This window comes from Musca autumnalis, unplaced genomic scaffold, assembly GCF_047663935.1.
Source record: "Musca autumnalis isolate F117 unplaced genomic scaffold, ASM4766393v1 scaffold_5, whole genome shotgun sequence".
Taxonomy (NCBI): Eukaryota; Metazoa; Arthropoda; class Insecta; order Diptera; family Muscidae; genus Musca; species Musca autumnalis.
In genome coordinates this window covers 210,572,003-210,598,358 of record NW_027412088.1, presented here as the reverse complement: position 1 = coordinate 210,598,358, position 26,356 = coordinate 210,572,003, and the positions used below count along the sequence as shown (strand labels likewise).

Here is a 26,356-nt window from a genome sequence, read left to right as displayed (position 1 = left end):
AAATAGTAAAAATTAGTAGATTCTTGCAGTACTGGAACAGACCAATTGTTTTAATAATATTTGGTCTGTTCCAGTACTGCCAGAATATACTAATTTTTACTATTTTTTCCGATAACATAAAGGAAAAAATGTTATCGTAGTAAAAAATAGTAGCTTCTTGCAGGTTCTGGAACAGAGCAATTGTTGTTTACGTTTAGAAGTCTTCAATGCTATCGAATCTAATCGGTGGTCTTTAAAAGATTAAGAATATTGCCTCTATAATGACTATCTTTGGACTGCTTCATTCTGAACATGTTCAATTTTATTTTGCTGGGTTGTATGTAACATTAGTGACTTGATGTTGTTGTTTCGCTGCCGTTGTTTCTGCACGTTTGTGACACATTGATGCGTATGAGTATGATACATATATTAACACAATATACGTCATACGCCCCCAGCCACCTATGGTAATGTTCGACTATTCTCAACTGATTCTACTCAAATTTCATTCAAGGATATTCATTTGCTTCCGGCACTTTCTGCCATTCATTATTGTTTACAAAACATTTTTGACATATGTCAAAATTTATGAAAACAATGCATATATGGACTTTGCTGACTCTGTATATGTATGCGGGTATGTGTGTGCGCAGTTTGCATTTTCCCTTTTTATTCACAAATAGGACAAATTTGTTTCTCTGCCGTGGGGATTGCATCTGTCATGTTTCTGTTTGGTCAAAAACATCAAATGACGTTATAGTTGAAGTTATAAAATTTTTGTTTTTCAATCACAGTCTCTCTTTGAATAATATACATACAGTTTGACAGCAAATGTATTGCGAAGACCAAAATTGTTAAAAATAATTGTTCGCTTATGGCAACATTATGTAAACCCTATACGGATAATGGACCAATGCAAAACAGTCAGATTTTGGCTTTGAAAACATCGAAATACCTCTGGACACCATAGGGAAAAATAGACCCTCAGTGTATTATTTTGAAAGACCTACAACAGAGCTCTATTTCCTCTTTCAATATTATTGGAATCACTTCATTTTTACTAAATGGATAGACATTATACTCTGCTATCATAATAAATCCCAAAAAGTGCGCCAAATCTAATAAAACCCATAAAATGTGGAAATTATGCACCTTCCAGGAAAGCTCGAATACCGAATTTTTGGGTACTATATTTTTACCAAGCAAAAAAGTAGGCAATATCGGGTTCACGGACATAATAATGATTGGGAAGACATCCCCACTGACATCTTTAGGAAATATTTAATAGTCATTATTCTGAAAGTCGGTAAAACGGCCATATCATGACATATTAATCTGATTTGTGTAAGTTGCTGATGTAATATAACAAAACTATATAGCCAAACTCCTGATATCGAACCTTATAAATTTTTTGGGTCCAGTTAAAGAACAAAAAAAAAAACTCGAAAAAAGTACTCCAACGAAAGATCAAGATTTAATTAAAATTGGTGAACCAGTACACTTAGAGTGTAACATGCCGAACCTTAAATTTTGGTTTAACTAAGCTCATTAATACTCCAGGAACATAACTTTGGTAATACTCCAAAAAACCGTAGATTTGGTAATTGTTGCAATACATTTATTGTCACCTCCAACTAGTAGTTAATTTTTCTTTTTTATAAATCGCAAGTAAACTTTGCATATTTTGACGGAATATTATTTTGGGGACCAATAGCAAGAGTTTTGCACAAAAAACCGTATAGTTTTTTACATAATTTGTTGCCATAAACGAACAATTAAAATTATATTTTTTACAATGTTGGCCTTTGCAATACATTTGTTGTCTAACTGTATGTATCTTTGTATGATTTGTGAAGGTTATCGAAATTATTAGCTAAACATGACAATATTTGCATACAAATGCAGCAGTTTGCAAGGATTTCATCAATCAATATACATACATATGTACATATCAATACATCTTCTTATGTATGTATACAAATGTATTTTCAATCAATATATTATAACTGTAATTAAGTTCTCCGCCAATATGACATGTGGAACTTTACATGTATATGTGTATTAGTATGTATGTGTGTATTAGGGTTATGTCTTTTTGAACTTTTTTTCTCAAAAATGATTTCCTGTAGCAACAATGAGTGCCTATTAATGACTAAAATAACGTTTATTCTATATAACTATAAAAAAGGTCAAGCACAAACCACTTTAAACATTATTTTTGAAAAATACTATGAAATAAAAAAATCTCCAAAAATTATTTCATGTTGAACGAATGAGTGACCTTTTACCTATTATTGCCTATAATAACCTTTATTCCATTTAAAAAAGGTCCCACGCATACCACTTCTTCTGATATGATATGTGAAATAAAATTATATATGATATAAAATGATATACATATATGTATGTAATGATATGATGATAAATTTAACGAGAAACGAAAGGCTATGCCATTTTGGTTATGTTGTGTAGCTCCAAAGCTTATTTTCAGCCATATATCTGCTTATTAGGGTTATGACTTTTTTACAACCTCGTATCCCTGTATGTTATTTTTATGAGTTTTTACATATGGTTGCATAAAATCTTAATTATAAAGTGATTCGATAAAAAAAAGCTTCCACACAAAAAGTTTTCAAAGTTTTTATTTTTCAGAAATGTTGACAATTTTTTGAAATCACTCTAAGCAGATATTTCACTGAAAACAATGTGTGGGGGCACATGACATAACCAAAATGACATAACCGTTTGTGTCTCACTAAATTTATCATCGTTTTATAACATATATATATATATATATATATATATATATATATATATATATATATATATATATATATATAATTTATTATTATATTAAACTATCTTCTTCTGTTGGTTTGGCTTTAGGTCAGTGGAAGTACTGTTGATTTATTTATTTGTTTGTAATGTTGATTTATTTTTTTGATATTTCGACTATCATCGATAGTTATCAACATGGAGTTGTTGGCTTTAAAAAACAAATAACTATTTTTATAGAAATATAAAACAATTGTTGCAAAAATAATTACATAGTTTTGTTATTCTTTCAACTACCCAGCAAAATTTGAAGGAAGGGTTTTCATGCGATGACGAGATTTCATGGCATGTTTTGCATTGGTTCAAACGAAGTCGTGAAAGATCCGATCTTTTCATTAGCATTTGAACCAATGCAAAGGAAGTCGTGAAAGATCCGATCTTTTCATCAGCATTTGAACCCATGCAAAGAAAATCGTGAAAAATCCTATCTTTTCATCAGCATTTCAACCCATTCCATCGATCCAATAGAGATGAATTTTGTGTTTTTAGTTATAGAAAATTTTCTAAAGATATAAGATTAATTATTTACAATAGGCTTGATGTTGTCGGAGACTCGAAATCACAACCAACGTTGTTAAAACTCTCGCCGTAATGATAACGTCATTGCAAGGGGTTGGTGAAAATGACATGCCAAAGCATTGGTGAAAATTACATGTCAAAGCATTGGTGTAAATGACATGCTTTGGATCCAAAAATGAATAACATCTTTTGGGGTCCACGCTCATATAAAATTCATCGATGAAGATGCTAAAAAGATGACATGCCAGGTCACTTGCACCCATGATTGAATGGCATCATTGGCATCGAACATCATCATTGGCATCGAACTTTTTTAGATTTTCACTATTTTTCTTGGAAATCGCAAGCCCTTGTCGAACAAACTGGACATGAGAGGAAAAGATTAACTAACTTTAATATGGATTTTGCAATTCTTGATTCTCCTTACCAGAAATAACTTCCATATACGAGAATGCAATGTCGCTTATTTGTCTCGGTCTTTATAATTCTTTTTATAACTGAACGTAAATCAATCAATAACTAATTCTAACCAATAAACTGCTGTTGATAATTATAATAAATACCCGCATATGTTTGCCATGAAGTGCAAATTGAAATATCGCATTATTTTGAGCAGATGTGTATATTGAAAAGCATTACTATATGCTTATGTGCAACCTTGGTTTTGCTTTATCTTAAGCACACCCTGCATTCGTTCTACTTTCACTTTGTGCATTGCCTCGCTCTGTGTCGTCAGTATCAATTAATTGCAATGAACAGATATCAAGAGTATAAAGGAAGGTTGGCATGGACTAAAATCAATATTTAAATCCTCCAATAGTGTACAGTGGAAGTGGATAGAGTGAAATTGAAATTAGGAATTTAAAAGTAAGTCCAAATTATATATGAATATTGTAATACAAATATGTAGGCATGTTGCTAATCTAAATTGAATTCATTATTATTTGATCAAACAAAGAAATTGATTTCACTCTTCCGTCATGATCGATTTGACCCCATTCTTGAAATAAATCATGATAAGTGATATTATAATTTGAATAATTGTTCTATGCAGATTAATTCAATTAAGCTTTGTTTACCAAATTTCATATAAATCAATTAGGTGTTTATATACGCAATTATGTACAAAGATATACGTATATGTATGTATGTGTATAAAAAACAATCTATCTCAACATTATGGCATCATCCGCATTTCATGCATTTTGTCATAAATATCGGCATCAAAATATGACACGGCTTAAATTATATTCTCTCATCAGAGTGTGTCCTTGACAACATTTGTATAGTCATGCAGTGCGACACAAAAATTGCATATTCATGCAGTATGTGAAGCACCCTCGATCTATGAATGTTTGTACCACATATGATACGACAAGTTTCAGCAAACATAATAGTTTTATGTGAAAAGTTTGGTGGTTGGGAAAAAAAGTTAAAGTCCTACTGAAGACAAGCTCTGTTAATCAGTTTTGCTGACATATTAAACAAATTTGAATTATGGTGTAAGAAGTATGGTACTTGTAGTTCATGTTTACACAAAATGAGTTTTATCATTAAGCCGAAAACAAGAAGAAAATGACAGCAAACCTGATCCGTTTTGCAGCATGAACTTTACTTGTAACGACAAAAAAACCTTTGTTCTGTTTTAGACTTACTATTTCACTATAGACGATATTTTCATATTGACAACTGAAATCTCTCAAAGATTCTTACACATCGAACCAGTATGCAATGACGTCATTTTTGGAATCCTTCCATCGCCATAACTGTGAAACTAACCAATTAATGCATATTTACAACAGAGTACGAACATATATTTTTTTCCTTTTCTTCCGTCGATCATCAAGCTCATCTCGAATGTGAAACCATCCAAAATCGCACCGCAAACTGAGCTGTGTCCTAAGCAGCAATGACAATACAAACAAACAAACTATTTGATTGGAACATATTGTAGGGTAAACGTCCTAAGTCGCTGTTATTCCTTCGAATTGAAAGAAAAGATTGTAACGCTCACAAACAGATTAATCGCTTCTTTTGAAACGTATTTTGTTTTCGACTCTTTTGTGTCACTGTACTGTGAGGTGTCGTAACATTAACGTCAACTAAACGCTTTATTTTACTTTGCTCAGCTAAGCAAAACAAGTTGCTTATACTCATTTCCTCTGGTCGATGGGTTTTTTTCACAAGTGCAAAGAAAATGAAAAAATCATGCAAATTTACACACACGAATGCACTAACTACATGCCATATGTACCCAGCAAACCAAATGTCTGATGTCCGACACGTCTGAACAATTTAGGAAGCAAAGTCGTTCAGATTTCGTTCCGATTTCTAAACGATTTTTCGAAGAGGAAATAGTTCAGATTTTGTACCGATTTCGTTCAGATTTCGGAACGAATGTCGGATAGAAATTTCCTTTCCGAATTTCTTAAGGATTTTCTTCAGATTTCGTTACGAAATCGGACCGAAATCGATCCGATGTCGCTGCGACATTTTGTTCCGAAATTATGTCAACCACTTCATACAACTTTCGTTAAGATATCGTTACGATTTCGGACGATACGTCCGACATTTTTTTCCGATTTCGTTACGAAGTCGGTACGATTGGTTTGCTGGGTATGTATGTTTGCATGAATTTGCGTTTATACGTACATACCTACATTAGTGTATGTAATTGTAATAACAGCAAAAGTGGAATATGGCCTCGTGAATATCAAGAAAGCGTCTTAAGTTCTTTCAATCAAGTCGCCGGTAATGCATACCAATGTTGACAAAATATCGGAACTATACAGCAAGGGGATTTTACTTAGACTATCATTATAATAAACACATGTACATAAGTGCGTTTATCCTTTTCAATTACTTTGTATGAGTGTTTGGCTTTATCTATTATCCTTTTTACTATAATAAATTAATGTATTTGCTTACAAACGACGCGTTAAGATAAACGGAAGCTTTCTGAAATTTTAATGAATGCTCAAGGTGAATAGAACAAATTTGCTTATAATCCAAATTCCATTTATTGCAAATGCATTTTACAACAAACATTTGTTTTTATAAATCGAAGTTGAAATAAAATATAATTTAAAAAAAATTAAGTTACAATGTTTTATTTATAAGTGCACCAAAAAATTATAAAATAATTGTTCGCGTAGCCTTAGTAAGTATATTCTTCTTCATGATGGAATCTCTCAAATAAAACACTTGCCTTCAAATTAAAAATGGGAACAAAATTAAACGGCAAGTGTTTTATTTGAGAGATTCCATCATGAAGAAGAATATACTTACTAAGGCTACGCGAACAATTATTTTATAATTTTTTGGTGCACTTATAAATAAAACATTGTAACTTAATTTTTTTTAAATTATATTTTATTTTTAAGTTTTTAGTTAACAACAACATTTTAGATGCCTGAAATCGGGTGGTACCGCTATATGGGGGATATACCAAAACCTTGACCTATGTCCAAAATTTTTGGTGGGAAGTTTCTGTACCATTGGAAACTCCAAATCCCAAAGTACAGCCAATTCGGACTAAAAATGAAGATAAAATCCCCAAAATGCCTAAAATCGGGTGGTACCGCTAATGGGGGCTATAGGAAATAATGGACCCATATTGGTTTTGGTTTCATATTCATGTATTGTCATCCAAATCTGTAAAGTGTGCAAAGTTTCAGTTCGATTGGTCAACCGCAACTGTGTGAAAAATGAGTTACCAGATTTGAACTAAACAGACAACGAAGCAAGTTAAATAAAACATAGTAAAAACAAGTCACCTCAAAGAGTACAACGTATTTTTTAAGAGAATCCTCAAAACACGTTTTTGCAAAATTTCCTTCGATGTTCAATACCATTTTTAAATATAATAGTAATCTAAAATGAATTCCTAAGGAATAAAAAATTACAAAAAGAAAAAAGGCACAAGTGTTCACTTATTTCTGGTCTAACAAAAACCAAAAGAGATGGAAGATGGAGCCTAGAACATCTCCTGGAGCAGGATTATTTTAAAGTATAATCTAATGCAAGTGGACATACATTAAGAACTTATATAATCTTAGGTATATAAAAGACGAAGACAATTCTCTCCCAAACTAAAAAAATGAATGTAAAAAGTTCAGACATTATTTAGAATTATTTCCGCTTTTAACATCCTTTTCGTAAACAAGTATTTTTTAGAATTAAATGAATTCTATTACTTCCAACGAAACCCCCTCCTCAAAATATGAATATGTATTCCGGCTCAGCAAACTACGAAGAGAACAACACAAAAACTTTTTTAATATCTCCCAAATAATTATTCTCTTTGTTGTTTGCAAAAATTCCATTAGCATTGGGATTAGGCCAACACATTTCCACAAACAATTCGGGATTATGGCTCAAAGAAGAATTTAAGACAAAAAAGTAAAAGCATCATCGTGAGGCGGGTGGAAAATTTAAGCATTTACTTTAATCTTTCGGAATTTAAAAGCGACTTTAAAGCTTGAACGGGTTTACACAAATTATTTCGCTCAGTAAATGAATGAAAATAACCGCGACAAACAACATTGGCCATAATTTAAAATATCTTTGTGTGGCGAAAGTTTTTTTATTATGCCGTAGCAATGAGCGGCGCTTGGCTTGGTTAGCAAAATTAAATTGTCACGTTTCTCTGTGCTTACTGGAACGTATACATCGTATGTATGTTTGTACATCGGTGTGTTTATGAGAATGAGTTACAATTTTTTACATTTATGTGTATATGTATAAACATTGCTTACATTGCTTAAGGGTTAACTGGCAACTACCAACGCTTAACGGATGTACCAAACATAATCGCAATAAACATTTGCAGCTTTTTTCATGTTCTTGACCCACAAGCCCATTCAGCAACTACAACGCCATTCCGAACAGTAACGCAGGCTACAACACAGAGCGATAGTAATTTAAATTAGGCATGTTTAGGTTAGGAAACAGAAAGAAAGCGGAAAAGGCCGGGACAGAGAGGTTCGTCAAAATTTATTTCTGGCAGCTTGGTTTTCTTTTGCCAGCACTTGGAAAATGTTAATGGCCATTCTCTTTTTTGTTGTTGTTGTTTTTGGTTCAGATCAGGCCTAGTGAGTTGTTACATATGACGGATGGAAGGATGTAAGGACGTTTGAATGTCGGTGTGTGGTGTAGATTTTGTCGAGGCCATAATTTGCTTTCATTTCGAATTTTATGCAATGAGTCCCACATAAACACACACACACATAGTTACATGTACACATACCCGTCTCACGCATGCAAATAAACTTGTTTTCGGGCAAATGATAAATGTTTTCGTTTCGTGAATGTGGAATGCTGAAAATGTGGCATGTTTTGCCTTTGTCATGTCATTCTTGTGTTATGTAAGTGTGTGTGTGCGAATATCTGGCATGAAACCATGACAAATCAAGCCCTGTAGTCAAACACATACGCACTTACCTACACAAAAGACATAAACAAAAATTAACAAAATGTAATAGCCTTAAAATGGTAACTGCATTTAGTTATCGAAATACTTATCTTGAAGTAAAAGCGTTGCCATGATCCACTGACAAACAAAATTGTTGCTATTTAAATTCATACATATGTTCCTACAAACATCCCAGAGGAGACAAGGGAGACCTATGGCATATCAATGAGCCCATCCGATTTATATTAGCTCAATAATATGAGACCTAGTTTTTATAGCCGCCGAGTCCAAGGGGGGACCCCCACTTGTAAATTTCAGACCAGTAAGGAAAGGATCAAAGTCGGGCGGGGCCGACTATATGATACCCTACACCACTGTGAATATGTAAAATATAAATCGGAGCTATATCCAGATCTTAACCGATTTTGATATAATTTGGCACATTTATTTCCAGACGGAATCCAGTCACACATTCCAAATTTCATCAAAATTGGACGTATATAGCGTGTTTGGTGCAGCCAATACGTGAAATTGGGTGAAAATATATATGGGAGCTATATCCAAATCCGAACCGATTTCGATATAATTTGTACACACTAATCAGTCACACATTCAAAATTTCATCAAAATTGGACGTATATAGCGTGTTTGGTGCAGAAAATACGTGAAATCGGAGCAATATCCAAATCTGAACCGATCTTCACCAAAAGCAATTGCGTTCTTCCTATGGCTAAAAAAGATGTAGTCTCCAATTTTCAGCTGAATCGGACAAAAATGCGACCTGTACGTTGCGAACAAAAATACATGGACAGACGGACGGACATGCATAAATCGACTCAGAAAGTGATTATATGTATATCCCCAAAAGGAACTATGGGTCGATTTCGTTTCCTTTTGTATGTTACATACAAGACATAATACCCCTTACCACTGTGTGGTGTAGGGTATACCAAAAGTTCGTTGTCTTATTTTAAAGTAAAAGAAGCGTAGAATATCTGGTCGATCGGATCAATATTGCCCGAGATATCAGCGTTGGGAAGGGCAAATTTATTGTGTTTTGTATGTAGCATAGAAACTAAAATCGTGCTTTTCTCGAAATAACATTTCGAGATTGATGCCAACTCTAGCTCGAAAGCTAATAAACCGATTGTCATATATTTTTGTGAGCTTATCAAGGACATCAAAATCTAGTCCATCATCGATCGATTTTAATTTAAAATTTTTTGTCCGTTTTATGACCAAGCAACGAATTGAAGTTTTGACCTTTCTTTCCACCATTTCCGTAAAACCTAATATTATTTTAAAAATCTATCGATGAAGAACTGGATATTTGTGTTCTTAATAAAGGGACAAAATATATAACGATCGGTTCATTACTTTTCGAACAAGTGTTGGCACCGCAAAACGCATTAATTAAAACAGGGTCTCGTAGACGGCCATTTGCCTGAAAACTGCGAAATATTTTTCAAAAACAAGTAAAAAAGTATCAGTCGGCTTTGCCGACAGAGATATACCCACAGCCTGTGCAAATTGAAACACTTTTTTCACAAAAAACTTATGTATTTAGGGGGTTTCAAAATTTTGTTCGTATTTTTTACGAATATTACGAATGCCAAATTTTGGCCGGAATCGGCATTTCCGTTCGAGAATTATCTTGCGCTTCCACCCATAAACATGGTGTCATAGGGTTTGTTTTTCAACTTTCAGGCTATTTTTTCAGGAAGTATGGACTTGCCCCTGAGGAAACTTGTACCTTCGTACAGGGGACAGTGAATACAAGATGTTACAACGAAAACCAAGGCGATTCGAGAGCAGGTTCTAAACTGAACTTTTCCGAAATTTTGTGTGGGAGGTACTCGAAGGAGTTTGCCGATTGAGTCCATATTGGAACCTCATCTAAGTCTGGTAGAAGTTTCATAATGTGCAAAGTATGGACCAAATTGGTTGCTCCCTTCAAGAGTTATCGTACGCACAAATTTTCCGAACATTTTCGAACTTTTGTGGGGGAGGTACCGGAAGGAGTGGACCGATATAATCCATATTTGAACTTAAACTAATTTTGCACAAAATATTACGAAAGCCAAATTTTGGACCGAATCGGTAGATCCGTTCGAGAGTTTTCTTGCGCTCCAACCACTACACACGGTGTCATAGGGTTTTTTGTAACTTTCACGCTATTTTCTCAGGAAGTATGGACTTGCCGCTAATGAAACTTACAGCGTCGTATAGAGGACAGCGAATACAACTTGCGTAAACAAAAATCAAAGCGATTCGAGACCAGGTCCTAAAGTGAACTTTTCCGAAATTTTGTGTGGGAGGTACCCGAAGCAGTAGACCGATTAAGTCCATATGGGAACCTCATCTAAGTTTGGTACAAATTACACGATGTGCAAAGTATGGACCAAATCGGTTATTTCCTACAAGAGTTATCGTGCGCACAAGTTTTGCGACAATTTTTGAACATTTGTGGGGGAGGTACCTGAAGGAGTGGACCAATATGGCCCATCTTCGAACTTAAATCGAATCTGGACAAAATATTTCGATACCCAAAATTTGAACCGATCGATTGATCCGTTCGAGAGTTATCGTGCTCACCAGCCTGCCAGACAGACAGACGGACGGACATTGCTAGTCACCCCTTAAGACACACACTTGTAGAGAAGTTTTAACTGACTGAAATACTTAAGAAATGTGGCCAACATAACGCTGAGGGGTATTTTTGCCACCATTGAAAATCTAATGTCTCGCCTGGGATGGAAACTGGCATTCATCGTACAAGCGGGGTGTGCATACTCTTGCACCAAGGTAGAACGGTTGGAATTCTCACGGAAATAAAAATAGGAGTTAAAGTCTTGACAATAAGAGAAGCGTATAAAATGATCGAAGCGCAGTTGGAAAGTCTTTCTTAAGGCGCATTGGTACTACTTTTGAAAAATAATTAACTTTTCAAAAAAAAAATAATAAATAAATAAAACATGGTAGACATAACCAAATGTAAATCACGAAAAGCCCCTATTAATTTGATAAACGAAAAATAAAGATTTGCGAGTTTCATTATTCATTTGTCATCCTAGATGAAAAATGGAGGAAACAACAAATACAATGAATTGTAATTATACTGTGGAGCACAATTCGTCGAATGAGAAGTCTTATATATACTCCTATCAATGTATGTACATAGGTATGTGTGTACACATTCAGACTATAGCAATACTAACATTTGAGATAAAAAAATAATGAACCAGAACCAACATTTTATGGCCAAGAAAAAAAAAATCTAAAACTTGTTCATTCCAAATAAACCTATTCAAAGCAAATGGAGGGTACAACACCAAAAGTTCATTAGATGCCAATAATGCGCACAATAGTTGCCTACATTGTGTTATGGTTACTGCTAAGTTACATGTTTTTGGAAAGTTTTCTTACACAATTCCTACATACATACATACTCGTCTATTGACCATTAGAAAGTTATTTTAAAAGTTAATAAAAATAAAATCTTAAATGTCTTTACTCGGAAGTCAGGCGCTGAAATGTTTTATGAGAATTTGTTTGAGTTTTTTGTTAATAAGGATCGAGTAGGGGTAGTGTTAATGTTCTCTTCAATAAATTAAATAAATTCTGATACAATGCATAGATCAGTATTCGACTACCGACAAAAAATGTTGGTTTAAATTTATATTGCGCTCGGCTAATCCATGCTGGAACTTATCGATTCGTATAGCCGAGAAATCGCATAGAGTTTTTAGATTATATTTTAATAGGAAAAGGTCGTGGAATTTGTGAAATAATTGCTGATTTTTCCCTTTTATTTTTTTATGGGCTAAGCTTATGACAACCTAAATGACAAAATATGGCCATTAATGCATTTATTTAGCCATTGTAAATGTGATCCTTTAGTTAACCACACCTTAATCGAGTCAAAATTAAAAGGGGAAACGATTTATGGGAGCTAATCACGCAAATGGACGATGAAGTGCAAACAGACACCCACATCACTAATACATATACGAGTATGTATGTTATAAATGGGTGTTTGTGTATTTTTTTAAATACATAGATACATAATGGATTCGTTAGGTTGGTTTGCGTAATTCTTATCCTATATTAAGAGGACAAAGATGTTCAAAGGAGTTTTTAAATTGTTAACATGCATATACAGTCGGACCTCCATTATATGTTATGGCCGGGGCCGGAGACATTGCGCATAATCAATTTTTCCTGATAATGTAGGTAAAATATTTATAACTATTTCTCATATATTGACATATTGTAAATGTTCGAAAACTATTATTTTTATACATTGAAAAGTGGTCGAAAAAATTATAATCTGGGATAATAGAGGTTTTTACAGTTAGTCGATGAGAAATATACAAAAACTTTGTTTTTACCTCTTTTTCTTGGAAGAAAAAATCTCAAGTTTACCACCTGAATATCAATAGTCCGTCGTTTTTATATGCGTATAAACCATGATCTACTAACTTCAAACACATGCCATTTTCCCAACCGACCGTCTACATGCGTTGTTTTCTGATTGTCATTAAATACATGATGAAACAAAAGTCAGTTGTAAACAACAACTAACATACATTACATAATTTTATCAGGCCCCTTCATGATATGAAACAGTTGTCAGCTTCTATTATGCTCTATGATATAATGTTTTACATTATAAAATCTAAAGTTGGCACTGTTGTCCTCCTTGTTACTGAGTTTTGTTTTAATGCCAGTTTGTTATTTGTCAACATTTCATGGTCTTACACTCGGACACGTTTTTTGTATTACTTTGCAACTGTTTACATACACAACATCTTTATTGTCCTAGCTAGGTCTTTTGTTTTAGTTTCCAAAACACTTTTTCCCCAGAAAAACATTGTGTAAAAAAGATGTAAAAAAAACTATAATTGATTTTGTTATTATTAATTTGGTAGCAACAATAAAAAAAATGTCCATTACATTAAAGTTGAAACTGGGTTATGTTTCCCCCTCACCCACTGCACTTTCGCTGTAACGCCTCAGTCAAAGCAGGTCTGGTCATTTTTATGCAAATGCCAACTCTTCCTAGTGGCGAGTGCATGTACATATGTATGTTGGATAATAAACAACATATCCTTATTGGCCCCAGTTTTCCTATTCTCTTTTGTTTTTATTGCAGTTGTCGTTGTGCTCTGTTACCACAAACCAGTTGTAATTTTGTACTTAGAAGCATTTAATAGTTGTTTGTTGTACTTTCTTTGAATGTTTTTTCTCAAACTTTTTGTGTTTTGGCTTTGCTAATTGTGGAAGCATGAACTCGTTGCAGGATAGAACACAAAAACAGCTGTTTTGTTTTTAAAGCAACTTTGACACACTTTTTGTTGAAAAACACCGAAGCTTAATAAACGTAAAAATTGGATGTAGGAGTGGTTTCTCATTGTGTGTTTCCTTTTCGTGTATGCCCATCTCTGTAAATGTTATGGCACGTATTGTAAATTCTTCCACAGAAATTCTTTAACGAATCTTCTTTAACTTATCCTTGCTCACACACATACAAATTAGTTTGCTGTTTTTGAATTGTTTGTGTGTGTGTGGTTTCCTCTTTCTCTTTCAGGCGAAAGCCTACACAGCCTTGAATTAAATTTTTGCAATTTCCTTTTTTGTTTGTAAAAATTATCAATCTGTGGTTTTTATTGAATTTACTGAGCCAACGTGTGCACACACACAAACACACCCATGATTTATATTTTTCGTAAATCACTTCCGCAAAATAAAAGAAATATGTACGTCTACGTGTGACAAGGAAATGGATTTATCTGTCATTTACGTAGGAATCTTTTTGGCGTAGCTGACTGACAGTTTTCCCCAAAAAGTTTATCTTAGCAATAACTTTCAAAAGTACTGGGAGTTTAGAACGGTTTATGGAAATAAATTGCCTCTTTCAAAACAGATCTGAAGCAAGCGTTCTTTCCTCCGTCCACCTGTTTCAATTGTGCTGTGTTGGAAACGTGAGTTGTTATTGATATGTTAAACTATGGTGTATATCGAAATATGTGATTATTAAAAAAACATATACACACATACACGTTTAGAAAGAAAATTAAAATAGCCATGATTACATCCGGAATTATTACTCAGTTCACATTGATCGTACTGTTCATCTTAATGGATTTGTGACTAGTTCCTGGATAATGATTTCCATAAAGAATATCACGTTGCTCTTGAATCAAATTTAAATGGAAGTTTTTGCGGATTCTGAAACTACAATGTACATAGATGAGAAAAATCTAAAACAGTCAATCCATTGTCCTAATTTAAACTTCTATATCTCAATAACGGTTAAAACTACGAAGATATCATAGAATTCAATCAATTGTAGAGAATTAGAGCTACAACATTTTCCTTAGACCCATTTCAGTAGGACTTGCGGTTTCAAAGCAAAATCGTGAAAACCTAAAAAACCTCTAAAAAGTCGACTTGAATCTCGATTTTTTAAAAAGCTCTCCGGCGATTTTTTTTTTGGTTTTTTGATTTTTCTCATCTATGAACATTGTAGTTCAGAATCCTTCCATTTAAATTTGATTCAAGAGCACCGTGATATCTACTGCATAATTAGTTCTAGTTCTGCATTGATAAAAATAGTATTAATATTTTTCTAACGTTCACAAAAGTTCATTGAAGCTCTGTTCCAGAATGTGCACAAATTTTGTAATTTCTGCAAAGAAGAACAACTTTTACACGACAAATTAAGTTTTCAAAGAAACTACCAATATTTTTACGTAGTTCTTTCTTTTATCTGAAAGGGTACATCTTACATTGCTTTTGGAATTTTTGTTGTTGAACAATATTGCATAGTCCTGTGCTGAATGGCTACCTGCGAAACCGTTTTTTGTAAAAGCGTTTTGCGGTGCCAACGATAGCTCGATAAGGGGTGGTCCAATCTTCATATGGTGTGGTGAGCTTATTTAATACATAAAAAGCTTGTCTTTAAGCGATAAAGTTTTTTTTCAAAAATGTCATTTCGAGAAACACGCGTTTAAAGTGTCTATGCTACATACAAATCAGAATAAATTTTTCCCTTGCAATGCTCATATCTCAGCCAATTTTGCTACGATTGAGAGCCATCGCCGTTCCGTTAATTAATCCTTCTACCACGCATCTTCAATTCAAAATATAATTAGCCATTGTAGAGACAGTTGAGGTCAAATAAGCGTCATTTTAATTATAATTACAGACTTGATGGCCACTGTGAGGCTTGTGTGAATCCAACACCTGGAAGCGTGCAATAAATACGTGACGGCAGGTATTTGTTCTCAATGTGAGCCAGAGGAATACGCCCTGTGCGTTCGAGATTAATATGTGCTTCACTGCCTTCACACCACCGACGTAGCGAGGGGGGGGGCCCGGGCCTCCCGGGCCCCCCCCGAAATGATTTTCGTTCCCATAGAATATTAGCTTATGTTACACATATTTTTAATTTTTGAGAAAAATTTTAAAATGTTTTAGATTTTTAAAGAAATATGTAAAGTATTTGGGTCTACTACATTGGTTTACTTATTGAAAGTATGAAATAATGAAGAAGTTAGGTTTTTTGAACAATTTTCTGCATAGTTGTTGGTAAGTTTTAAGGTGTTGTTTAAGCGTTAAATAGAAATTTTAGGCTGACTCTAAGTGCTGTTGAGTTCAGAACAAGATGTTTACTGGCTTGTAAACAATATCTAAAAAAAAACATTCTTGTGGTCCTTATTCTTTATTATGTTTCAAATTTGCAAAAAAAGAACTATACCAACCATTTTTTATGATAAAACTTCTGTTCCACCGCAGTCTCGTTCGTTGAGATTATGTATTAGAAACTGGTCTCTTGTTACAAATTAGTAAATGTCTATTGTAAAAAAAAGGATTTTTCTGTCGTACTTTTATGTTTTGTTCTACCTTTCGAATGTTAATAAAACCAAGATTAATGAGCTTGATGTCAATATTTATATTTTATTTATTGCATATTATTTCCAATATTTAGAAAATTAATTTTTTCTGAATATTTTCTTTTGGAAAAACATTCCCTGAAGTAAGCATTTTAGAGTTTCAGAATGTTCTAAAGAGTTGTTGAGAACTTTTTTTGGAAGATTTTTGCAAAAGGTTACTTGGTTCAACTCCCAATAGTTTAGCCCATACTGACCAGAATTTCAGCAGTTATGTAAAATTTTCTATATTTTATAGATTTTGATGCCGTAGACGGAGTTTTTCTTATGTGGGTTTTTCAGAAGATAAGTTCTTCTAGTACAGGGCTACAATATTGCTAAAGACAGCAAGGCCAAATTCCTATTCGTTTCTGAGATAAAGGACTGATAAATGCAAAAACGTGTAGATTTAGCCCGGTTTAGATGAGGCCTTATAATCCGAACTGGATCTGACAGGACAAAACCCTACTAGGGATTTTGTAGTCTAAATATGTATTTTCAAAAAATTCATACTAGAAGTTGTTTGCATTTTCTGTGTTGCATAGTGTTACTCTTTGAATTGTATTTTGGGAATTATGGATACACATTTGTAGAAATGTTCTTTTTTCCTGCTTTGATAAAGGACTTTGTGACGACAAACGAAATAAAAAAAAACAAAAACTGATCGGAAACAGATTCTTTTCTTCGTCAAAATCTCAACAAGAATCAGTCGGCTTTGCGGACGGGAATATACCCTGAGTCTGTGTGAACTGAAATTTTCATCTATGAATAGATCCAAAGACAACCAAAATCCTTTAACCCAAAGCTATGTATTAGGAGATTTTCGGAATTGTGTAGCCATTTTCGGACGTATGAACTTGGCGACAAAATGTGGATTATATCATTGATCACAAGTGTTGCGGAGAAGGTACCTGAAGAAATGGACCGGACCGACATAGTTCATTTTGAAAGTAGATTTTATTTTGGAAGTCATTCCTTTTAAAATATTTTGCTCCCACCAATCATTTCAGTTCGTCACAGAATATTTTTCAGTTTTTTTCAGGAAATATGGACTTGCCCACGAAAAACACAATACCGTTTTAAACACAAGGAATACCTTCAGTAATCATTTCTAAAGATCCTCGAACAGACCTTAAACTGCATTTAACAACTATTTTGATGGTTTTACATTTGATGGTTCTTTACAGCTTTCGGGCCATTTTCTCTGAAAGTGTGGACTTGCCCCTGAAAAACTTGTACTGTAGTAATAGTGGCCCCGAGAACACTTGTTGCAAAAAAGGAAAGCGTTTCCAGAGAGGTCTTTTTATTTATTAATTTATTTATATCATATTTTTACTTATAACTAAATTATTAGCAAAAAGGAAGTGAAGCCATGACTACTTAGGTCTTCAGCTTACACTTATCCACTTATTTATTGTCGAGAAAGGTCTTAAACTGCACATCTCTGAACATTTTTGAAATACTGTGTGGAAGGTTACCGAAAGAATGGATTGATATGGTCCATCTTCGAAGTTGTTCAAAATTTGGACAAAATAAAACGAAGGCCAAATTTTGGACCGATCTGTTCGAGAATCATCGTGTCCTCCACCAAGACGTACGAACATAACTAAGTCGACTTCAAGTTTTCTGAAACAGATTTCTTCCAAACACACTTTGGCCCTAACACCATTATTTCGATGAGGATTATTTTGACTAAAGGCTGAGAGTATAAAAAATGTAGATTGGGAAACATTTTGTTCATGGATTTTTGATAAAAGAATGTATACATGTATTGGACGCCAGAATTTCATTTTAAAAGAATTCAAGACTGGTTGCCAGAGTTTTCCTAGTTCCTGATCAATTTATGAGAAGATCCACGATCGGAAACCAAAATTTCTATAAGAGAAGTCCGAAGATTGGACGCCAAAATAGTCTATTTATATGCACGATTGGGCAATAGAATTCGTCATTTACATACCCGCGATTAGGTGCTAGAATTTCATGATTGATAGACTCACTATTGCTCAGAATATTTTTTGTATCAAGAAAACCACTATCGGCCTTCAGAAAATCTTTGTGATAAGATCTACGATTGGACACCAAAATATCTTTAGGGAAATAACGATAGTTAATTTCTTTATGACAATAAAAACGATTGGACACCTGAACTTCCGAAACTGAAAAATTGACCATACTGGAGTGGAAAATTGAAGCCTGAAACAAGGGGAAATTGGCCAAAAAATCTTACGCCATTTTAATTAAAAAATAGTAATGAAAATTATTTCATCAGTAAAATAAGCCTAAAATAAAGTTTAAATCATTGCTAAATAACAAATTTTCGCTAACCTTAATTTTAAAAATGTTGGTCAGGTGGGCCCCCCCCGAAATGAAATCCTGGCTACGTCCCTGCTTCACACAGACATTCTACTCATCGTCCTCGTTTCACAATAATCAGCGATAATAGCACAGTTTGTGTGGAAATAAGCGAACTTGTGTGAAGTTAAGCACTGTTTCATGAATCCCATTTCTCTGTTAGTTCAATAGCAACAATCAAACATGTTATGTGCTACAAATCTACTCAAATTGTCGTTTAAATGTTAATATTTACATGTACATACATACATATAGTACAGTGCAAGTTTTAAATTATTACTCAGGAAACAAAACATTTTTCACTGACTGGCGTACAATTGGCCTCAAAAAATGCTAAGGATAAAATCACATGACAGGATCTTTTTACTGAAACTAAAAAGTTCGGAAATACGAATAGTATGTATTTAATTTTAAAGAACTAGGAAAAAGGTATGTATTACCAATCACCCAAAAACCCTGAATATACATATGTATATAAATAAATGTATGTATGTATTTTCCTGCTTAATTTGTACATGAATGCAACATATTGAGTTCAACAGTTGCAGCACGCCACTTGGCGTGCTATCTTCTATTATTATTCCTATTTACAACAATTGTTCAACTTTGCTCTTTAGGCATTCATACTGTCAACCTGCTTGTATAGAATACCACCATCGAGTTTGGTGGTTGCAATTGTCAGTACGTCAGTCAGTTATTCAGAGTACATAATGGAACGTGACCACATTCATATTTACCAAAGACATTATGAGCGTTCTCTCTATTTTTGTTATTTTTTTTTTAAATATTTTTTGTTTGGTATAATTTAGCCTCATTTAAACGAGCAATTCATTCGCTGACAAAACGAGTCAGAGTCAAGCTCAATTCTCACTGACACTTTGTGAACATTTTGACAGGCATCAAGTGAGGCAACCGTAACACTAAATAGAAATGCAGCAACTATTCACTCATTATTCTGTCTTTTTTGTCAATCTTGACAATTTTTGGCTTTTGTATTCAGGCTCTAGGATAACAACGACGGTTCGCTACTTAGAGCACTTGAACAACGAATAGGAAACGTGAATGTCCTTGTTGGCATTCACATAAATTTCAACAAAGGATGAACTAGCATAATTCTCCATAGATACAACATTCTTAATGAACTTGAGTTTGAGATGTTTAGAAAGATTAGAGGGCATTGGCTTACCTTTGTCATTGGGATCGAATTCAGCTTCCAATTCCTCTTTGGTTGGTTCGTTTTCTGTGGCAGCTGCAGCCCCAGAGGCTGGAATGTTGTTCGAAGAGGGTGTTTGAGTTTCCGACTTCTTCATGGTGGCTCGAACTTTGTGTCCCCTAAATACGGCTTGGATTTTAGTAGCGGCTTTAGCTGATGAATAGAAAATAAATCAAACTTTATATAAGACTAATTGTAATTTTATTAAACTTGGAAATAATAAAAGGCATAAAATATGAGTTTTAACTACTGGTCATTTGTTGCATACACCTCTTGAAAGTCTTCGTGCAAATAACATTGAAAAGAAGAACATTTATATTTTACACTTTAAACAAAGTGTTGAATTCTCCCTGAGAAGGTATATTCTAATAATACACCCATGAAAACGATTGTATTGAAACAACTTCACCCACATTCCGTATTTCAAATACAAAATAAAAACATTTGTCACGTCGACTTGTTGTGCTACAAAAAAACCACAACAACATTTGGCTTGTGTAAAATGAAAATTATTTCTCTTTGCTAATTCAGTTTTATTGCTTCAGACAAAAAATCGATAGCTTTTGTAACATATGGACGTGCCGACCACAAGGAAAAGGACAACAAAAATTTCAATTTATTTATTTATTACGTTTACAAGCGTTTGAACATGAATGGAAAACTCTTTTTGAGGTCGTGCATTTAGTACAAGTCAGGGGTAACTTAAGGTTTATTTTAGAATTGGTCGATTCGTATTCCGCTCAAGGGTGGTCGATGAAATATTGAAGAAAATATCTTTAGTTTCAATAGGGAAAATGTTTGCCCAAAAGATTAAGTCAAACGATGTTTCATACGAAAAAAATGTGAATTTCCATTTAATAATAATTATAATTGGTACGGATTTATTTATCCTGTTCTATTTATTCTATTCCCGTACTTTATTAAATTGAAAAAGTTGCAAAAGTAGTGAACGACATTTAAATTGTGCTGTGTTTTTGGTGTAAGGGAACGCAAAACTTTTACTTCTGTATCACTACTACTGTTATTTATTTGTTTATAATAGTCTGTTAGACTCAGCGCCAATGTGCCATTCGGCAATATTTTAACATAAAATGAAAAATATTTAGGCACCTTTAAAGTTTGCTCTAACATGTTCTGGGGGTTCTCTTACCTACATTTTACTATTTTCAAATTGTCATTATTTTGATGTGTTATAGAATGTATATCGTACATTTACTTAAAGAGTGGCATAACTCAAAAAATGCGTTTTCTGATTTAGCAATTTCTATTTTTTACAACTTCTACTTTATCTAGTGTTAAATGTTCGTGTTGATATCTCTAAAACTCAACGAGTTACAGTTCATTTACTAGGAGTTAGTCTTAATTCAACAAAAAAGTTTTCTGAGTTTATGAAGCACTAAAACACTTCAAATCATGCTTTATCATCCACAGAAATTTGGCACTGATACAGTGCTGCTCAAAACATTTGCAACTGGAATGACTACTTGACTTTTTCTGAGGTAATTTATGGATTTTAATGCAATTATTTTTGTAGGTTGATAGTTTATTGACCCCTTTTTAAAGATTTAAAAAAGAATTGACAATAATTGCACTTATTTTACAAAAATGCACGAAACAAAGCTCGGACTCACTTTTGGTCCTGCTCAAAACATTTGCAAATAGGCATCTGAGTTGCAAATGTTTTGAGCAGCACTGTATCTGGCTAGCTGTTTGCAAAAGACGGTCCAGATAGTGATTTTATTTATTGTGTAATAATATTTTTAAGTGAGGAAGTAAAATTTCAATCGGCCACTTAAAATGCGGTTTTCTCGAAACTGTATTTAGTGATATGTGACACTCTTTGAGTAAATGTATATCTCCTCATTATTTATTATAAATCATTTGTAGAAATATGGGAATCATGTCTTAGCAATACATTTTCTTAAGTGCCACCTTTAATTAGGAAACTAACCACAAGTCTTTTGCCAATATTATATTTTACACTAATAATTTCATACGCATTTTCTCTATTATTACCACTACATACATCCTTCATTTTAGTTTACTCTCAATGCCTTACACGCAATAACGATTGTTATTCGAATCACAACAAGCAATTGTTTTGTTTGTTTTATTGTGGTTAATTATTTATAAAGATTTGCATGCTTTGGCACCTGATAAAATATTTATTCGTTTAGCTGTTGTTGCCCAGCACAAACACAGCACACACACACACACACTCAAAGCCAGCTATCCAACCACTAAACAACGTTCCATTATGCGAATGTCGTCATTAAATCTCTTTGGCCCGTTAAGGAATCCCCATAAATTATTGAATAATAGTAAATAGGAAATAAAAAGTTCCTGTCTAAAGGAGGGAGGCGAGGTAAAATTTATGAGTACCACTCACACACATACGCCATTGAAGCTTTCACAATTCCATAACCCAACAAATGGGTTGCATACATGGAATTTGTAAACAAAGTCTGAAAGCCCTCTAATGCCAATGTAACGACATTTATTTAACAACGGATACCGACTAGTGAATGGGAATTACGATTTCGTACACGCAAGCATGTAGTTCGTTCGGAAGGAATTCGCCAGACTTTCACACTGTAAATTCCCGTCAAACTCGTTGTAAGCTGTGTTTATGTTACTGGTAGCTGGCTGGCTGGTTGGTTGGTGATGAGGGGTTTAGCACATTTCCCCCATAAATTCCTTCGTTATTTGCATTGGACTTGGCTTTAGCTGTAATTTGACTCGTTTTAATTAATGCAAAACAAGCTATTTCCGTTAATCACAAGCAGCAAATACGAATAAAGGTCATTATGGGTTGTTCCCCGTTTAAATTGTTGCTTAGCCGTTTAGGTGTTCGGCTTAGAAAGGCGTTTACGTTTAAATTTGTATCATCCATCCGTTTGTTATTACATAAAAATGCCACAATTAATGAAGGAAATGTTTAAAAACAAGTGTGATAATTAAAATAGTAATAATATGTATTTAATCTTATGTAATATATGCAGCATATACATATATTTATGTAAGTAAATTATTAATAACACAAAAATAGTGAATATTCAATTTTCTGCGACATTTACTTACAAATATATTTACAAACAAGTACATAAATACTATGTGTAACGGTAGGCACCGATCCCACATCACTACTACTGGGCATACACCTTCTGAAGATGAAAATACCTTTTAGCAAATAAAAAATAAGTGCAGTCCTTTAAGGGGTGCCTTATAATGGTTTAATGTGATATGGATTGATAACACTGTGACACAAAATGGAACTCAAAGTCTGGGGGTGGAAAATTTCTTTTCGATATGAAAGCCCTTGATGAGTAACTAAGAACCCAAAAGGAATTTTTCGCGATAGGTCAAGTTTCCGAGAGAAAATAGCTCCATGTCTCTGTTTGGCGTTATTGTAGCTTCATTTTGAGGTGACATTTTTAAGGAAAAATATCAGTACGCGCAAATATGGAGATCAAAGGCTGGGGGTGAAAAATTCATTTCGGCGATGAATGTCGATGAAGATTATATGATGAAACTTCTGAAAAATCTCATCTTGTGGTACTTTCACTACGGTTTAAGAAATAAAGGACGAAAAGGACATGAAAGGCATTGAGTTATAAGAATGAAATGTTCCACAAAAAGATTCGCCAATCGATTTGACTGAAGGCATGCCACCTCGAAACGGAGCTACAATAACGCCAAACAGAGATATGAAGCTTTTTTCCCAAGCATTATAGGGAAAAATCAAAAACTTCATCACGCGATATCTCAGAAACTTCACCTATGGCGAAAATTTCCCTTTGGGTTCTTAGTATACTCATCAAGGGCTTTCATATCCAAAAGAAATTTTCCACCCAACAAAAATGCTGCAGCACAGTGTAATTAATGAAGTGAAATATTTTTTTTTTTTTTGATTATTTGTACTTTAGTTTTTTAGGTTTTGAGGATTTTGCTTGAAAACTTCAAGTCCGATCGAAATGGGACTAGAGAAAATTCTCTTTTTTTCTAGGTTTTACCTTTTTTGAGACATAGAAGTTTAAATTGGGACATTGTACACATTACTATTATTATGGTTGGTATGATAAAAGGTGGATATCGAACCAACCAAAACAAACGCAAGATGTTATATGTATATATATGTTTTTATATGTATGTATTTATCAAAAATACTGCAGATGTACATATACGTTCGTATACATAACAATGAACATTTCTATCGTAATGTTTCCGTAAAATAAAGAGAGGAGAGGAAAATAGAAAATATGCCTATTATTTTATGGGAGATCTCGAATCGTTGCCTGCCTGGCGGGAACTGTAATGTCTTCTTCCTTTTATTAATTTCTTCTACCTAATTACAACATTAAATATCATTATGGCTTGTTTTGTTGTCAGATACATACAGTTAGACAACAAATGTATTGCAAAGGCCAACATTGTAAAAAATGTCCAATTTCTAAACTGGACCCATAAAATTTATAAGGCTTGATATCAGAATTTTGTTCCGAGGTATTTATCAGTTTAGTGTTGTTATATTACATCAGCAACTTACACAAATAAGATTAATATATCATGATCTGGCTTTTGGAATGGTGGCAGTTGAACTTGTTTGAGCTTTTTGGATCCCTTTTACTGACTTTCAGAATAATGGCTATTAAATATTCCCTAATTATGTCACTGGGTATGTCTTCTACATCATTATGATATCCGTGAACGCGATTTTGCATACTTTTATGTTTGGTAAAGAATATACGACCTAAAAATTCGGTATTCCAGCTTTTCCAGAACGGTTTTAATTTCCATATTTTATGGGTTTTATTGGATTTGACGCACTTTTTTGATTTGTTATGATAGCATAGGGTAATATCTATCCATTTAGTAAAAATGAACATATTCCAATACTATTGAGAGAGGAAATAGAGCTCCGTTGTAGGACGTTTCAAATTACTGCACTGCAGTTCTATTTTTTCCCTATACTTTCTAGAGGTATTTTAATGTTTTCAAAGCCAAAATCAGACTGTTTTGCATTGGTCCATTATCCGACAACATATCGAGTCAAATATTCATTCTGTGCTTACTTGTCTGTGGCCGATTCGTCATTGTTTATTCTTAATATGGTCTGGAGCGTTTTTTACTTGTATGAAGATCCTACATGGCGGTTTTTTTAACGCTGAACTTTATCACATTCACTATTGTTAGTCCATTATTAGCCGCAAAAGTCATAAAAATGCATAATGATTACAAAAATTTGCAAGAATGATTACTTTTATAGTACCTTTGCAATACATTTATTGTCATCTAAAAGTTGTAGGTAATTCTTATTTTAGCCCGTATTTGCTATAAATTGCAAATAAATTTTGTATATTTTCACGGAATATTGTTTTGAAGACCAGCCCAGCAAAATTTGAAGGAAGTGGTTCCATGCGATGACGTGATTTCATGGCATCTTTTGCATTGGTTCAAACGAAGCCGTGAAAGATCCGATCTTTTCATCAGCATTTGAACCCATGCAAAGGAAGTCGTAAAAGATCCGATCTTTTCATTAGCATTTGAACTCATTCCATCGATCCAATAGAAATGAATTTTGCGTTATTATTTATACACATTTTTCTAAATATATAAGATTAATTATTTACAATAGGCTTGATGTTGTTGGAGACTTGAGGTCACAACCAACGTTGTTAAAAGACTCGTCGTAATGTTGATGTCATTGCAAAGGGTTGGTGAAAATGACATGCCACAGCATTGGTGAAAATGACATGTCAAAACATTGGTGTAAATGACGTGCTTTGGATCCAAAATTGAAAAGCATCTTTTGGGGTCCACGCTCATACAAAATTCATCGATGAAGATGCTAAAAAGATGACATGCCAGATCACTTTCACCCATGATTGAATGGCATCTTTGGCATCGAACATTTTGCTGGGAATAGCTAGATTTTTGCACAAAGAAAAAACCGTATAGTTTTACATAATTTGTTGCCATAATTACAATTAATATGAAATTGTTTACAATTTTGGCCTTTGCAATACATTTGTTGTCTAACTGTATATATGTGATACCGATTTTCATTACGCATTCCTTTTTATGTCATCAGAAATTTTCTCATATTCTCCA

The 26,356-nt window shown here is 33.7% G+C and overlaps 1 protein-coding gene across 3 annotated transcripts in view; it reads right to left on the bottom strand.

Moving 5' to 3' along the window:
- igl (IQ calmodulin-binding domain containing protein igloo) overlaps window positions 1-26,356 on the bottom strand; it is a 76,333-nt gene that overhangs the window by 4,301 nt on the left and 45,676 nt on the right. For 2 of the 3 annotated variants that reach the window (XM_073955064.1, XM_073955066.1), the window contains exon 2: window positions 20,219-20,398. In XM_073955064.1, coding sequence (XP_073811165.1) covers window positions 20,219-20,398 — 180 coding nt within the window. Of the gene's footprint in view, window positions 1-20,218; window positions 20,399-20,515; window positions 20,755-26,356 lie in introns of those variants that run through there. The other variant, XM_073955065.1, reaches the window with a different exon arrangement.